The sequence below is a fragment of the Perca fluviatilis genome, chromosome 24, assembly GCF_010015445.1.
Source record: "Perca fluviatilis chromosome 24, GENO_Pfluv_1.0, whole genome shotgun sequence".
NCBI classification, from domain to species: domain Eukaryota; kingdom Metazoa; phylum Chordata; class Actinopteri; order Perciformes; family Percidae; genus Perca; species Perca fluviatilis.
Genome location: NC_053135.1, coordinates 8,025,211 through 8,041,677, shown reverse-complemented (window position 1 = coordinate 8,041,677; position 16,467 = coordinate 8,025,211). Strand labels below are relative to the sequence as shown.

Below are 16,467 nucleotides of genomic sequence, written 5' to 3'. Positions count from 1 at the left end.
CTCCTCCTCCTCCTCCTCCTCCTCCATTAGGCCAGCCGTTCAAGCTGGATCCGAAATCTGCCCACAAGAAGCTCAAGGTGTCCCACGACAACCTGACAGTGGAGCGGGACGAAACCACGTCCAAGAAAGGCCACAGCCAGGAGCGTTTCTGCAGCCAGAACAGCTATGGCGTGGTGGGGAATGTCTACATCGACAGTGGCCGTCACTACTGGGAGGCTTTAATTGGAGGGAGCACATGGTGAGTTTTATTGACCCACACATTTCTAGTCAGAAAGAGTCTGTTTGAGTAAAAAGGTTCAAAGGATAACCGAAGCTCCTGCTCCTCCTCCTCCTCAGGTACGCTGTGGGCATAGCCTACAAATCAGCCCCCAAGCACGAGTGGATCGGCAAGAACTCGGCCTCCTGGGTGCTCTGCCGCTGCAACAACTCCTGGGTGGTTCGCCACAACAGCAAAGAGCTGGCCATCGAGCCCTCGCCCCACCTGCGGCGCGTCGGAGTCCTGTTAGACTACGACGCCGGTTACGTGACCTTCTACGACGCCGTGGGCTCGCAGCACCTGCACACATTCCACGTGTCCTTCGCCCAGCCCGTGTGTCCCGTGTTCAACGTGTGGAATAAGTGTCTGACGATTCTCACCGGTCTACCCATCCCTGACCATCTAGAGGGAGTGGAGCCCGACAACTGAAAACTACAGCGACAACAACGCGTCAGCATGAACTGGTCTTAATTATCTTAAAGCTGCACTGGGTAAGCTTTGTGAAAACAATCTTATTTGGATAGAGAACAAAAGAGTTTCCCCATCCGTTTCAATGGTAAAAAAAAAAAATTTAAAAATATGAGCATGGGAGTAACCCAATGACATCGCTTTCTCAATCCAAATAAATTAAACATTACCATTAGTGCAAAATTACCTAGTGCAGCTTTAACATGCGACAAAAAAAATAAATAAATAGATGCCTGGAGTGTTATCTCATCCACCTTCTCAAAAGTGATTCTCAGTTGGTGACTATGATTTCTTATAGCAAATTATGGCACTGGTTCATGCCATCTTCATGACCCCTAGTGAAAACATTTACGAGATGGATGACAGGAAGCTTGAGTCAATCCAGAAGAATACCCAACCCAGTCGCACGGCAGTTCGTGAAATGGTCACGTTATTTAATCTATCGATTCGTGTTCACGGGGACGTTTGTCGTTTTTTTCGTGGTGGCCAGCACGACAACGGTAGCAAGTAGTACGAAATGCCGAAAATCCGCCTAAGGAGGTTGGTTGGGGTGGTGGATGGGTCAAACAATTCAGGACTTTTCACCCCGGAGGCTGGGGATCGCATTCCACGTGTTGCGTTTTGTTTCCCCGTTAACCGTCCCGTTATTGTCGCGCGTTCCCTGCGGCCGTGTCTCGCCGTGTGAGGCATCCTTTCCCCGTTGTTTTTTCCTTAACCCAACCTCCGCCATCCCGTTATTGTCGCGCGGCCGTGTCCCGGCTTGTGAGGAGTCCTTCCCCGTGGGTATGATGGTTGCTTTCCCCGTTAATCTCCGTATAGACCATTTCGTGCTGGCCACCATGAAAAAAAAACGATAAAAAGGTCCCTGTGAACACGAATCAATAGATTAAAAATAACGTGACCATTTGATGAACTGCCGTGAGACCGTGTTGGAATACCAGGACAAATGGATAGACTTGAGCCAGAAATTCCTTCTGTAAGGCACTTTGGGCCACGATGGGTGCATTTGTACCATGGCAACTAGGAAACAAGCCACAAATCAATTTCTAATTTTTTTAGGCTAAACCACCTTATCAGATACAGCACTTCCCTGAAAGTACACACACTAACACTTAATACACACACAAAAACATGCAAGCACACACATTAACACTTACACTTCATACACACACAAAAACATGCAAGCACACACACACACACACACACACACACACACACACACACACACACACACACACACACACACACACACACACACACACACACACACACACACACACACACACACACACACACACACACACACACACACACACACACACACACACACACACACACACACACACTTAATCAATCATGGTTGCTGGATAGAGCTGAATAACAGATGTATATTTTGTAAATTCATGGCATACCTCCCCTTATCTTTCCCTTGTTCATTAAAAAGAACCAAAGTAGCCATTGATGTCTGTGCAGATGTCTTTATATACATTTTAAATAAGTTAATAAATGCTTAGTTATTTTTAAAAGTGACAGAGAGGAAATTTAATTATGCCAATATTAAAATGCAGGATTTCCTTAAATGTAGACTTTGTTTTTGCACATTGTTCATACTTTATTCATGCTTTTGTAGCCTATAATTAATTTTGGTGCACTTAACATACATTCATATTGGGAAAGTGTTGTTTGACTTGTGTTAAATTGTGTTCAGTTGCTTTTTGTGGCAGCCAGACCTGTCCTGCCGTTAGGATGTCATGTGATACATTATTTGTGAGATGTGTTGCAGGTGTAGCCCCAGGTTATTATTGGAGCTAAGTGGTAAAATGCACATTTGGGTGTGATTTATTTCCCCTCCCTTTTCTATACAGCAACATATGGCTGTTCAGTGAGACTTGTTTGTGCTGGTGTGCCAATACTCCAGAACTATTCATTTGCTTTTAACAAAGAGTGTCTTCCCATTTTCAAAATATTCAATTGCACATGTCATGTTTACACTGAGGTCTTATTTCTTCAAATCTACATGCATCATGTTGTTCAAAAAGGTTGAATTACACCACCCTTCACTTTATTGAGATAGCCATGCACAGTGGGCTGTCCTCAGACTTGTTGCACATTGATGATGTCAGTAGGGTGCACATAACTCTTTTCACTCATTGGCTTGCCATTTACAAAAACCCTTACAACAAAATCCCCTGAGGGGATATTGTCAATACTATTTCCTATAATTTAATATTGTTTTATGTAGTAATGTTTAACAGTGAAAAAGGCGCTCCTCAGTGTAAATACAAAGATTTGGTTGTATTTCTCAATGTTGCTTTGTTTCAAAACCTGGTACACTAAAAAAGTATGGCGACAAATAATCTATTCTTTAGTTCTGTTTCCTTGGCAATTAATTGAACTGTACGTTTTCATTGTATCTGATATGAATATGTAGTGCTTAATTTAAGGTTTCCATTTGAACTTTATGACCATGGTGTTATTCGTTCCGTCTCTGTGGACATTTTTATGGCAAACAGGATACAGTATGAGTGCTTGCATCACTGTCGTGTGAGATAAGTCTATGAGAAGGTCAAAAATAAATGTTGTTCCTTTTCACATTAAAGTGTGCGGTTCTTTATCCAGTGAGGCAAAACAGGGATGTGAGAATGTCAAGAGCCGATCTCATAAAAAGCATCACAGGGTGAAATGCCAGGAGCTATTTCTGGTTCTATTTCTGGGGGATGTACAAACAAAGATCACATTTTGAGGAAATTCAAGCAAGCAGTCTCAAACCCAATAAGTTTAGACTCTGGCATTTTGGTCTGTGAATAGTTACTAGTGCCCTTCAGGAAGACACTGCACTCATTGCTGTTTGCATGAGTCTGTCCTTCTCCATTTTCTGCCAAGGTAAAAAGACAAATTCAGGTTAGACACTGTTAATCATCTGACATTTTAAGCTGTTATAATGAATATTCTTATATTGACAATGGATGACATGACTACTTATGTGAAACCCTAGATTTAGTCACAAAACCACTTTCCCTAGGTTATAACATTGGATCTGCAGTGGCTAGATTAGTTAGATTTATCTAGCAAAGTGGGGACTAATTGTCATCACTATACAATAAAAAAAGGGGCAGGGGGATAATTTTTAACTGCTATAGGAACAGACGCTGCACAACGCATCAAAGCATTCGACAGCATCTGTAATTTGAATGGATAAAGCAGGATGAATGGAGATGCTTATGTCACTCCAAGTTAAGACCTCAACATGTTCCTTTGAGTTTGTGAATTTCCTGTGGAAGAGGAGGTTGTCGAGTTCATCATGTGAACTTCCCGTGGACAATTGTGGGGGGGGCTCTTCCTGATTTTTCCAGGAGCGATTGTTCTTAGACGCCAGGCATCAGTGGGGGTTTGTCGCTAAACACCTAGCATTAGCTGAAGCTTTGTGTACGTGTGTGTGTGTTGTTCACACGGTTCAGTGATGCGAGTGGGCAGAAAGAGAGTTTAACCAGCGCTCCACTGAGCAAACAATAAAAAGGACACCAAGACAATTTACAGGTCACCATCCGCAAATAATGGAGGCGTTTTCTGTAATTCAACCTGTAATACAGAAGATATGGTGAAGATAGTATGGGCAGACGGCTAGCCATTAGTGCTGCTCTCTAGAACTGCTGCTGTATAAGATACACAAAAAGCATTTACCGTTGGCATATAGCCTATGCTTAGTAATAACACCTCATCTAAATGTCTGCTTAAACAATGTTACATTTTGCATAGGAATCCAAACCGACAAACATTGTGAGAAATCTGGGTTCCTGACTGACTATAATTAGTAGAATGCGTCATCACAAGTAGTTTGAGTGTTACATCCATGACACAATCACTGTATATTCATTGCATAAAATAATAATCATGAGTCACAATATTAGGCCATCTGTGCTTCTCTAAGAAGGAGTAAGCCGAGCATGAATTGTGTCATTTCTTGATATGTGGATGTCCATAGAGGGCAATTATCTTCTAAAGTTTTGCCTCTGAGACTACTTTCCTTATACAGTATATCATGTTCCACGGATCTGTTTTGAAAGAGACCAGTCTACTTGTCTGCATGACATGAAATAATTAATTCCTTGTTGGCCGACTGCAAGGGAGGTATGCATTCAGATTGTTAAACAAGTGTATTTACTTAAATTAAAAATAAAAAGATCAGGGCCCTAAAATTCTACCCTTTTCCACCAACTCAATCCAATGTGAGCCAAGTTCAGCAGTTAAAAGTGCTTACTGACCCTCTTGTGTTCGCATGCAAGGATTTGTGTGACATTTAAAACAATCGATACAGTAACTAAATGTGTCTCGGGATTTTGCTGTTCGGCTGAAATGTACCGCAGAAGGTTGAGGACCAACTATTATTATATTAGCCTTTGTCAAGGGAACGATTTGCTGAGCCTGTGTGTTGCTTTCCCTACACAACCTTGGTTCACAGGGACGTACTACATTTGAGAACTGTGAAGGTCCAGCAGCTTGAAGAGCTCCTTTTTTTTTGGCCTCAAGGGCACCTTGAATATACACCTTAGCAAGAAGCAGAAACTGTTAGTCGTTCAATTCTTCCCCATGGGTCTTGGAATTTGAACCACTGACCTTCCTTCACAAGACCACTTCACTCTCCTTTAGGCAAACACTGTCCCAGTTTTGTACATTGCGGTTTGTGCAGCTTCCGCTGCAACCACACTTATATGGGCAGCCTGGAGAGTCTGCCTTCCCCAAGGGATTTTTACAGCCAAGCAGCAGCACAGACCGATAGACAAGACTCCAAAATGCGCTGTCTCTGTGCTCCTGGGGGAGCTGTGTAAGTATTATTTAGGCCTTGCAGTTCTGATGTACAGCATATGTGTGCTGAACAAACTTGGGCATGTATCTGTAGCTACTTCATGACAATGTGGCATTACAAGCAAATAGGCAATGGCTGCATGAGCAGAGGAGCAATAACAGTAACTCCCTTAGGAGTAGATCTGTAGAAAATGGGACAGATTTTTGGTACAGAAGCACAGGAACAACAAATGCAAAATTAACTAATGCGTCCGTGTTGGATGAAAATGCTGCACGTCGCTTTCAAACCACATTTGAGCAAATTCTGATCAGCCGTGATCAGGAACGTAAAGAGTACTAGAATATCATACTCAAGTCAAAGTAAAAGCACTTGTGTAAAAATATGCTATGAAAAAAGTAGGTCAGTTAAAATATACTGAGTAAATGTTACTGCATTACAATAATCAAACTCTGTCTCTATAGACAGACATTTGCAGCCTGTGCATAAAAATGATGAAAAAAATAAAAGCTATAGACACCACAGCGGGTGTAACAAGCGTTATTAATCCACATAAATTAAACATGACACTTGTTATTGAACCAACAACAGAATAAAACGTCAGCAAAGCAGACGCAAGAGCTGTATAATAGACTCCACAGCAACTGCAGCCCACAAACACACATACAGCCTATATGCAAAGGAAACACAGCGGTTGCCAATGTTTTCATCCGTACAGTGAGTTACAACAACACGTTACTTTATTGTGCTCACCAGTCTGAAGGTCAATCTGGCACCACAAAGTCCTCCACATTTTGCTCAACTTCTCATCCATTCTCAGTCCATAGGTTAGCACCAGCTCCAGACCTCCTCTCGGCCTCTCTGTCCCACTGCGCTCCTGAAAGTTTTCAAACATTTTGAGCTGAATGTGGCTCCGCAGTCACAACACTGTGACAATGGACTGTAACAGAGAACAGCAGAAAGGCCTCATACCCCTTACTGAAGGTAAACGTTCCTCAGTGAACTCAGACATCACCGGCGGAGGCTCCATCATGAGCATATGAGCATTTAGCATGTTAGCCAGACCCATATTATTACACCTGTTGTGACGTGACGGTGCTGATGAGGGTTGTGCATGAAATCAGTGATAAATTAGGCTACACAACTTCACCTGTCACCTCTGTGGAGCTCCGCCCACGCGCGATGGTGTTTTTTTTTTTTTGCCCCCAACTGCTCCTTCCAGGCAGCGTTAGGGTTAGGATTAATGGTGCGTTCTTTTTGTCTTGTAATCGCGACTAGTAGCTCGAGCGTGACGTCACATCCGTGTCGAAAAACGAATAACCGCGGGCTGTTGCATTCTTTTTGTCACACTACGAGTCGGAGAAAAGATGGATTTTTGTAACATTTTTAGTAACATTTAGGATTGTATTCACCCAGTTATTGACATATTACACACATATATTTCACAGTTTGATACATGAAAATTACGTTTTGATTAACGTTAACGTTAGGCTACTGCTCTGCTTTCTGCTCAAGACTTGGCTTAAAGCCATTGTTGTCATATAGCAACCGAGCGTCTCTAGCCAATTTCAGCTGCACAAGCACAATAACTAATGAGGCGGTATTTAACTCCTAATAAGACTGTAGCGACATGCCTATAGGTAGCAGTATACAGTGCTATGTGTACGACTTCTTCATTTGGTTACAACAAAGACAAAAGTGCTTAAAAATGTAGAAAACCACAATGTTTACTATGTGTGATGCACGACGTAGCCATCTTTGAAAGTGAGCTCGGGGTCCTCGGAGTTCAGACGACTTGACGAGTTGTAAATACCATTGACATATATATAATGGACCAATAGATCCCGTTGCTCTGGACGGAGACCAGTGAAGGCTATTAGAAGCACTTTTCCGGTGATGGCCAGCTTTACTGTGCAGCCTCCAACTGAGAGAGACAACGTAAATGTGACGTGAGCAACCTGTCTGAAAGTGTGAAGTCTTCTGGTAGCTGTGCCGAGAGAAATCTCAATCATTCCCAATCTTACAGAGACGGAGATCGTAGGTATATGTAAGGAGATAACATAGGCACAGGCTAATTACTGATCACTAACATGCTAGTTAACATTAGTCATTAAACCTAAACAGCTAATGGAAGTCCAAACTGCCTGCGAGCTTCTCCTGTACTATACGGTAATTCCTCTACTGTGCGACAGTAAGTCACTTGGTTATGACACAATCGTTAGCCTATTTTTTCAAAAACGTCTGCTACGGAGCCATAACGTGAGATACAAGGTAATGGAGCCTTTTATACGTTGTTGTGTTTCTTTAGAACTAAACAATGGACAAATCGAGTCTTTAAACGCTTCGGATGTAAAGTTATTCTCAGTCAAGTGACGTAAAAAAAAAATGGCGGTCAGCGGAATGCTAACAGGAGGTGATGGCCAGTTAGCAACAAAATGGCGCCATGATGGCTCGAGTTCTGAAGCGAAGCTTACCCCCTTGGTAAATACGACCTCGGGGGCGTTCTTTTTGCAACTTCCGGGTCGTAACTCCGGAAAACGACTCGTAAAACGACTTCGGTGGACAAAAAGAACGCACCATAAGGTTAAGGTTAGGGTTAGGTGCCTGGAAGGCACCGTTGGGGGCAAAAAACACCGATAAACCTCCGCCCACCTGCGGCCGCAGACACACCTGCAGCTTCCTCTCTGCTGGTTGGACTCTTTTGGTCCTTTCTGACAACAGGACTTTTGTTTTTACTCTGTCTGAAATGTAACAATACTTGTAATAAAAAGTAGGCCACTTAAGTTAAAGTCAATTAAAAAAAAAAACATACTCAATACAGGACAAGTACACCAAAAAACGACTTGGTTGTAGTAAATGTAATCTTCTTACTTCCACTCCTGGCCAATATACACCACACCCATGCCATCCATATGATAATGACATAGGCTAATGGGAAATATATTTATATGGTGGTAAAATAAGATTACACAACTTATTTTAAGATAAACATAAAATTAAATAAATGTTTGACTTGTTAGTTCTGACAAACTCGTGCATGTACATTTGTGGCTGGCCCTATGGGCCGGCCATGTAAAAGCTTCTCTCTCTGCATGCTGTTTGGTAGCATAGTGAAATCAATCCTCTAAATATCCAGCAGATGTCACTGTTAGGATTCATGAAAATAAGCATACAAGCACACCACAGAAAACCATAATTGGCTACAGAATGACTATTGGACTTCTTTCTACATAGACCTGGTGTGTGTGTGTGTGTGTGTGTGTGTGTGTGTGTGTGTGTGTGTGTGTGTGTGTGTGTGTGTGTGTGTGTGTGTGTGTGCGGTGTGTGTGTGTGCGTGTGTGCGTGCGTGCGTGTCAGCGCTTATGTCAAAGATCTAGATCAAGGAGACAAATCCAATGGTTGTTATCCATGGTAATCTATGGTATTCATGTATTTTCAATATTGATGAGGCCTCTGGTCCATTTATCACATCATATCTCCTCATATCTACTGATTTAAACTTTATTACACATAAATGGGAAAAATCCTTTAAAGAAATGCGGGAAGTCCTTGTAAGCAAGTGTCAGTAACTCATTTGGATCTTCATCAAGCATTCTCTGACTCATCTAAGTTACTGTCTATTCAATTCTCAATTTGGTTGGGAAACCGTTATTCACAAGTCATAGCAGTAATTGAGACCGTAGTTTTGTCCTTTTTTAGCATGGGCTGAGAAAATGTGCTAGAATAAGTCACGAGGATTGACTGCAGTCATAATGTTTCATGAGTGTTTTGAAAAGATCAATATGCAATCAGGAGCTGGTCGGTCATTATTTTTTATTCCTAAAAGGGGATTCAGTTGCTGAGTGTGTTGCACATGCACTCACATTCCAATTGTATGTCACAGGAACACAGAATGTACAGTACATCTGGCACAGACTGCAAGCATGTGTAGCATACATCTTCTAGTCCAACAAGTGAAGTAAAGAACTCCTTCACACCAAGGTCTGTCAAGGAGGAACTTCATCATTTCACCCAATCAGTATCATAATATGCAAACAGTAACTGACGTGTGAGTCAGTTGAAGTCAAGCAGTTTTGTGTATTTGGCTTAGCTGCTCATGTGGGACCAAATCAGAAAATCATGTCTGTGTTCGAAAATGGAGTGTTCCACTTATTCACTGTATTATAATTTGTGCTTTCGAGCTAGATGAAAGCAGGTTCCAAGCATACTACCCAACTGAGGTGTCCTTGAGCGAGACACTGCATCCGTACCACCTCCAGAGATGCCGTTTTGTGCCTCAAAAAGGGGAATAGTCATCACGCATTACACATCGTAGTATTAAACATTACATACTAAATAGCCACTATTTGAAAAATATCACACCCTCTCTGACAAAATAATTGCTTTTGTGAGGGTACAATTACCATTATTATGGGAAATTCGTTGGCCAACATGTTTCAGGTCAATGATTAGCGAGGTGGAGATAGCGTCTGCAGTGTCTGACAGTGAATAGTAGGCGTTATGGTCTTCTGTTTGCTGTGCGGCAGAGATTTGCCACTGATACGCTGTTGCCAAACTTTTCCACCTCCTGGTAAAGCGTCTTGATGACCACCACAGCTGCGGAGTCTGCTGCCAGCAAGAATCTAAGATCTTGGCTGACATCTGTGAAGGCCAGGTTGACGGCACCAGTCGCTTCAGGGCTTGGTCTGGATCTACAGATGCTCTCTTCACTTGGCTTAAGCACATCTGGGAGGCTGCTGCAAGGCTTTTGGCCACTAGTTGGGCCTCTCCTGTGAGGAGGTGGAGTAGCCACAAGGGCCCAAAGGCTGTCTGGACAGTCAGACCTCCTGCTGACCTCAAAAGAATCCCCCAAGAAAGGCTCAGAGCTTACTGTCTGGCTTTTTATTCTCACTATGTTGGGTCAGAAAGAAGAGAGTAGTCCACTTCTTTAACCTGCAATTAGCCCTTACACGGTGTGTGCTAATTGCAAGCTAGCTGTTGGAGGATTTGGAGGTAGCAGGTATTCAATTGTTGCCGGTTCATCCTGGCTTTCAGCACCACTAAGCCGTGCCACTGATCAATGCAATTCCTCTAACAACAATTGTGTTTTCCCTTTTCAGGTATAAAGCTAATGACTTAATAGCAACACCAGCTTCTTAAAAAAACAACTACTCCCACACTAGCTTTGGTCACATTCCCAAGCTCACCATCCCCTGAAAGGACAGCAGACAGCTATAGGGTCATAATGAGAATGAGGTCTGGCGCATTGTTATCAGGACTACCGCTACCTCCCAAATAACGCTCAACCATTCTTGGCAAAACCTACTCAGAATCTTGTGATAGCAATTTTTATTTTGGAATGAGACCCCTCATTTCTTCTTCATTGCATTTGATCTTAATTAGACACTTGTTATGTATGCTCCAGCCTTGCATTCTAATCTGTTGCAGCAGACGAGGCACCAAAGGCTTTTGTGAGGAACAATTTAGTGTATTGATCAGAGAAGGCCTGGGGCACAATTAAGGCCCCAAGGAAGGAATGATCACTTTACTAATTATAGGGTTTGTGGAAAGTTCAGTGAAGAAGTAGAATGTTGATCCCTGAGTCCAGGAGCTAAATGTGGAAATGCCTTTTGTTGTCATGTGTGTACCTGTATCTTTTCCTCCATCCTTTGCCATCTCCCTCTTTCTTTTCTCACACTTCTCCCTTTCTTGCGTTTCTTTTCTTAAAGCTCACTGACACACTGCATTTCGCTACCGACCTCCTCAATCACTCACTCAATCCCTCTTTGATAGTCGAGCAATTTATATCCAGACAGACAGTCAAGAATCCAATTAGTTTGCACCTCTCAATCATAAAATCTTCAGTCAGGTTGAAACAAACTTGGACAGACATGCTTTTACTGCCTCGCTGCCTAATTAAGAGACAATAATTTACTGCACTCCAAATGGGCACGAGCTTTTGTGCACTCAAGTAATTGGGGAGAAAAAAAAAAAAAAAATATATATATATATATATATATATATATATATATATATATATACACACAAGAAAGGGGAGCAACCAAGCGACGAGAAACGATAAAGGCATGAATTAAAAGGTAGCAGACACGGGCAGGGTGTTAGCTGGATGTTTGAGCCATTTCTGCTCATTTCTCCCTTGAGTAAGTCCAAACTAAGAGTCAGACATTTTTCTAAAGGAGTGCTGGTGGGGCAGTGTGCAACGCAGCTCTTCAGGTTTGTTTCATCTCCATTTTTAAAATTCAGGGGAGTGCGGCTTGTATCAGCAACACATTGCCTTTCATTTTTATAAGGGAAGTATTAGAGAGCATCTCTGACCCGGCAAGGTGGAAGAACAAACTGTACGTCTTTGTGTTTATGAATTTGTGTGTTCTTGTACTTTTGTATTTGTGAGAAAACAAATTGAGTTTTCGACCTTTCGGGTGACATTTCTGAAACGTGAGTAGATTTCCTTCAGTCTTTAGAGTAGGATCAATAGTAGGATATGTTAATGCTGCCAATTGTATGTTCTGTATGTCGTTTAAAAATGAATAAAATCACAAAAAAGAATAGATTTTGATAGTTGGTTTACCTTTAGGATAAAAGATGAACAGTGCTTCACTGTTCATCATTCAGAATTAGTGCAAATTCTTTCTTGAAAATTATAATTAAAGGTTTGAGTCCATGCAAGAAACATTTACTCCATTTACACATGAGACCGGTATCTGAATATCTCATCCTAATAAGGAAAATGCATGTTGATGCTAGGTGTAAAACACTTTGCAAATTACTATCTGATCAGCCAGACCACATACTTACTTACATACACTACTAAAATGAATTAGGAAAAGCAGAAAACACCCAGCAGTAGGTATAAACCTTGTCTGTAAAATCAGTGGAGTGCCCCTTTGAGTTTATCAAGTAGGAATGAATGTGGTTTTTCATAAGATATAACTCTAACAGTGTGTCTGTGTGTGTGTGCGTGCGTGCTTGCACGTGCATTTGTGTGTGAAAGAGAGGAGGTGATGAGGAGAGGGAGCCACAACGTGAGAAGAGAAAAAAAAAAAAAAAAAAAGAATTGGGTGAGTTTGTGTGAGCAAGAACGGCAAAAGAGAGTATGTGTGAGATTAGGTGTGTTTGTGTGTGAAGGAGAAAGGAGGGAGGCAGAAAAGGTGAGAGGAAGATGCACATTTGTAGATGGATGTGCGAGTGTGTGGGTGTGGGCACGCTTGTGGCAGCGTTTGTTCTTGCCTGAGTGCATTTGCACAGAGGAGAACGGATGTAACGGGCCTGTCTGTTTTCTCCCCAGAATAATTGCTTATGGATTACCTGAGGCGAGTCCCACTGGAGATACTTAGATATGACACTCCCAGGTGACTCCTTAAATCATGTTCATATCCGGTCTGAGCGAGAGTTTGATTTTGCTTTGCCTGATGTGTGGATATCCTTGTATGCGTCCCTGTGCATGTTTGTGTGACTGTGTGTGTGTGTGTGTGTGTGTGTGTGTGTGCAGATCCAAGCGGATACATTGTTTCATCTTGCTGACTTAGAAGTGACTCCAAAGACATCACAGCTGTTTATTACATGCACTGGCAGTGTGTACACAGACACATGCATCCCCCCCAAATCCATCATATGATTCAGCTCAATTCCATGTGGTTGACAGACTACAGCAACATTTTGGTTATATAATTGTGTTGATATCCAGTATATCCGGGAGGTTTGTACGTTTGTAATTTTCTTGCTCAGAGAGCCTTTCCAACAAAAGTCTGAACAAAATTGTACCGGTATGCATTGTTTAGTAGCTTCTCAACCCTGAAACCTCATGTTCTGGGACATAATGAGAGAGGAACCTTGAATGATTCAGGAGGCCAGAACCCCCCTGGAAGATAGTTGCGATGGTTTGTTGTTTCGCAACGGTTGTGTTGTTGTCAAGGGGAGGTCCCAGAATTTCTTGCTCCTTGCTCAAGCCACACAAGCTTGAGTATGAGTGTATACCTGGCTGTTAGAGCAAAAGAGCTATTACATGTGCCATTAAAATTCTCAAAAGCCACACAATGGCCATTGTTTGTGCTGGGACAGTTGGTGAGATACTGATTAGCCCCAACATTAACTCTGCTTACTAGCTTCTGATCTTATCCATAGGAATCATTAGTGGTTATGCTACTTGCACACTGGTCATTTCATATTTAATATCTAATATTATAAAAAAATATATTTTGTGATTTATACTATGTATGTAGGTTGTAGATTTTACTCTACACTTGTATATACATGTACATTGTTGTTCATTCATCTAAGTATATTTTTCAGTAGTTTAAATTTTTTTTTATCTTTGCTATCTTATTTTAATTCATTTTACTTTTCATCTTATTAAAGTGATGGTTCGGAGTAATTCACCCCAGTGTCCTTTGCACCATGACCTCGAGCCAAACACCCCCCCAGAAGCTTTTTTCACCTGGGTCTAACATTGGGAGAGTTAGCGTAGAGTAGCGTTATCAGCTGAATAGCTTAGCGCAGGGGCTAATGGACCCATGTTTGTATCTTGTAAGTTACCCCACTAATAATGCCCAAAATGATACCAAACGTCTACAAGTAGTACAAATAGGTTATGCTCTCATAAAACGATGGATTGGAAAGTTTATAAGTACACCAGAAGTTTATGTAAATAACACTTGCCTGCTGGCTTCTGCTCTCTGCTGTTGTTTTTGCTGCTGTAAGACGAGTGCTTAGGGCCGTCTACAAATTACTACACCAAAAAGAGATGCAACAAAAATATTTATTAATTTAACTTTTTTTTTTAGTAAGTAGTATAACTAGCAGGAGACAAGTAATAATTGAGGTAAGTTTGGAGACATTACCTTATTTAATCATTAAATTAATAAATATTTTTGTTGTAACTCTTTTCGGTGTAGTAATTTGTAGACGGCCCTAAGCACTCGTCTAACTGCAGGTAGCAGCAGCAGCAGCAACAGAGAGCAGAAGAGAGCAGGCAAGTGTTATTTACATAAACTTCTGGTGTACTTACAAACTTTCCAATCCATCGTTTTATGAGAGCATAACCTATTTGTACTACTTGTAGACGTTTGGTATCATTTCGGGCATTATTAGTGGGGTAACTTACAAGATACAAACGTGGGTCCATTATCCCCTGCGCTAAGCTATTCAGCTGATAACGCTACTCTACGCTAACTCTCCCAATGTTAGACCCAGGTGAAAAAAGCTTCTGGGGGGTTGTTTGGCTCGAGGTCATGGTGCAAAGGACCCTAGGGTGAATTACTCCGAACCATCACTTTAATTATTTCTAGTATATTTCTTGTATTTTTGGTTTGTGAGGGAGTGCGTATGTGTGTTGTGTATGTCCTTGGTAACTTGCTACTAGCTGCTTGTGATTTCCAAATTTGGGATTAATAAAGTCTGTATATCTATCTATCTATCTATCTATCTATCTATCTATCTATCTATCTATCTATCTATCTATCTATCTATCTATCTATCTATCTATCTATCTATCCATCCATCCATCCATCCATCCATCCATCCATCCATCCATCCATCCATCCATCCATCATCCATCTATCCATTAACACAGCAGATAAGACATAGCTCCAGCTACTTTTTCCTCCAGCCAATGATCTTAGCTTTGCACACAATTAATTCTTTATGATGCAATCCCATTAAGCCGGTAGAAAAAGAAATTCTACTAAAATTATGGATATTAGCTTATCACAGGAAAAGTCAAATCAAGCTCATATTTTACTGTGCAAGCTGTTGCTTTTCTTTGCTATCCCAGCTGTCATTTATGGGCAGAGGAGGGAAAATATGTCCCAAACATAAAAAAAAAGGTTGCTGCAATTTTCTCAGTTGGCGATAAGGTTGTTCTCTGATTTATAACGAATTAGGATTTCAAACAGTGACAGTTGCTACTATCAACAATTGCTCCCCCGGAGGGTTTTCAATATCCCCATGCACAGTGCAGAAAGTGTAGAGGTCATTCTAATGACTTGAATGAAATGTTTTTGCAAGAATGACAAAGAAAAATATATTATCCAACTTGTAAAAGTGGAGAATGGAAGTCTTTTGCTGAAACATTTATTGATTTAATAGTGAAATATGTCCTCTTGCAAGTACCTTCCTTATAATTGACTTTAAATAAACGCCCCTCGACTGCAAGGTGAGATACCGAAGTGAATGACAATGTGTAGTCCTTGGTGAGGTTGTCCCTGAGTTCACACATTGTATTAAACACCATCCTTCATTTACTTGAATATACTTTGAAGAAAAATCCAGGACTTTCTTGGCACATTGTAACCATTAAAAATCTGAAAGAAAGAGGAAATTCTGCAACAAACGGAGGGTGATAAATGTTCTGCAACAAATGTTTTTATTGTGACATAAAAGTCAAGGGAGTTTGGCAGAAATGCCCTTATCAGTGCTACATGACAGGAAGCAAATTGTGCCTTTAAAATACCTTTCCAACACAGACACATCACTCAAAATCGACATTAGTGAACCTTAGCTTTGTTGAACCAATTGCAGCCAAATGATTAAGGTTAGGTGACCCTCGTAGAACCTTAAATCTACTTTCTCGTTTTCACAAAAAAAGAGGAAATATAGAAAAAGCCAAGGCTGATATGAATGAACAATGCTTATACTGACAGATTTCTTTAGACCCAAGGAGGCTGTTTGTGAGTGGGGTGTTTGATAGAGTTTCACCACTCACAGGATCCCAGTGAGACTGAAAGGTATAGGTAACATTCAATTACATACCTCTGTACACACAGTATGTATTGAACCGTGGTGTGCCTGAAGTAGATGAGGGGTGACAGGGATACACTCAAAACTCAGTGGTCCTTGTATTTTTTTACTAGCACTGAATCACAGTGAGGTTGGCTGGTTATTACACTGGTCTACACCAACATTATGGGCTTTGGTAACACTATATATGAATGGAGCCTGAACCTTC

General features: G+C 41.3%; 1 protein-coding gene and 1 long non-coding RNA gene across 5 annotated transcripts in view; one reads left to right on the top strand and one right to left on the bottom strand.

Annotated features, from left to right (window-relative positions):
• LOC120554752 (E3 ubiquitin-protein ligase Midline-1-like) overlaps positions 1-1,575 on the top strand; it is a 55,344-nt gene extending 53,769 nt beyond the window's left edge. For 2 of the 3 annotated variants that reach the window (XM_039793785.1, XM_039793784.1), the window contains exons 9-10: positions 31-238; positions 337-1,575. In XM_039793785.1, coding sequence (XP_039649719.1) covers positions 31-238; positions 337-685 — 557 coding nt within the window. In that variant the 3' untranslated portion in view covers positions 686-1,575. Of the gene's footprint in view, positions 1-30; positions 243-336 lie in introns of those variants that run through there. The other variant, XM_039793786.1, reaches the window with a different exon arrangement.
• Positions 1-6,700, bottom strand: part of LOC120554753 — a 117,707-nt gene extending 111,007 nt beyond the window's left edge. Inside the window, exons 1-3 of one of the 2 annotated variants that reach the window (XR_005638577.1) lie at positions 6,498-6,700; positions 6,279-6,402; positions 3,284-3,599 (exon numbers count right to left, since the gene is read on the bottom strand). This is a non-coding gene — a long non-coding RNA (uncharacterized LOC120554753). Of the gene's footprint in view, positions 1-3,283; positions 3,600-6,278; positions 6,403-6,497 lie in introns of those variants that run through there. The other variant, XR_005638576.1, reaches the window with a different exon arrangement.
• Between the last annotated feature and the right edge of the window lie 9,767 nt (positions 6,701-16,467).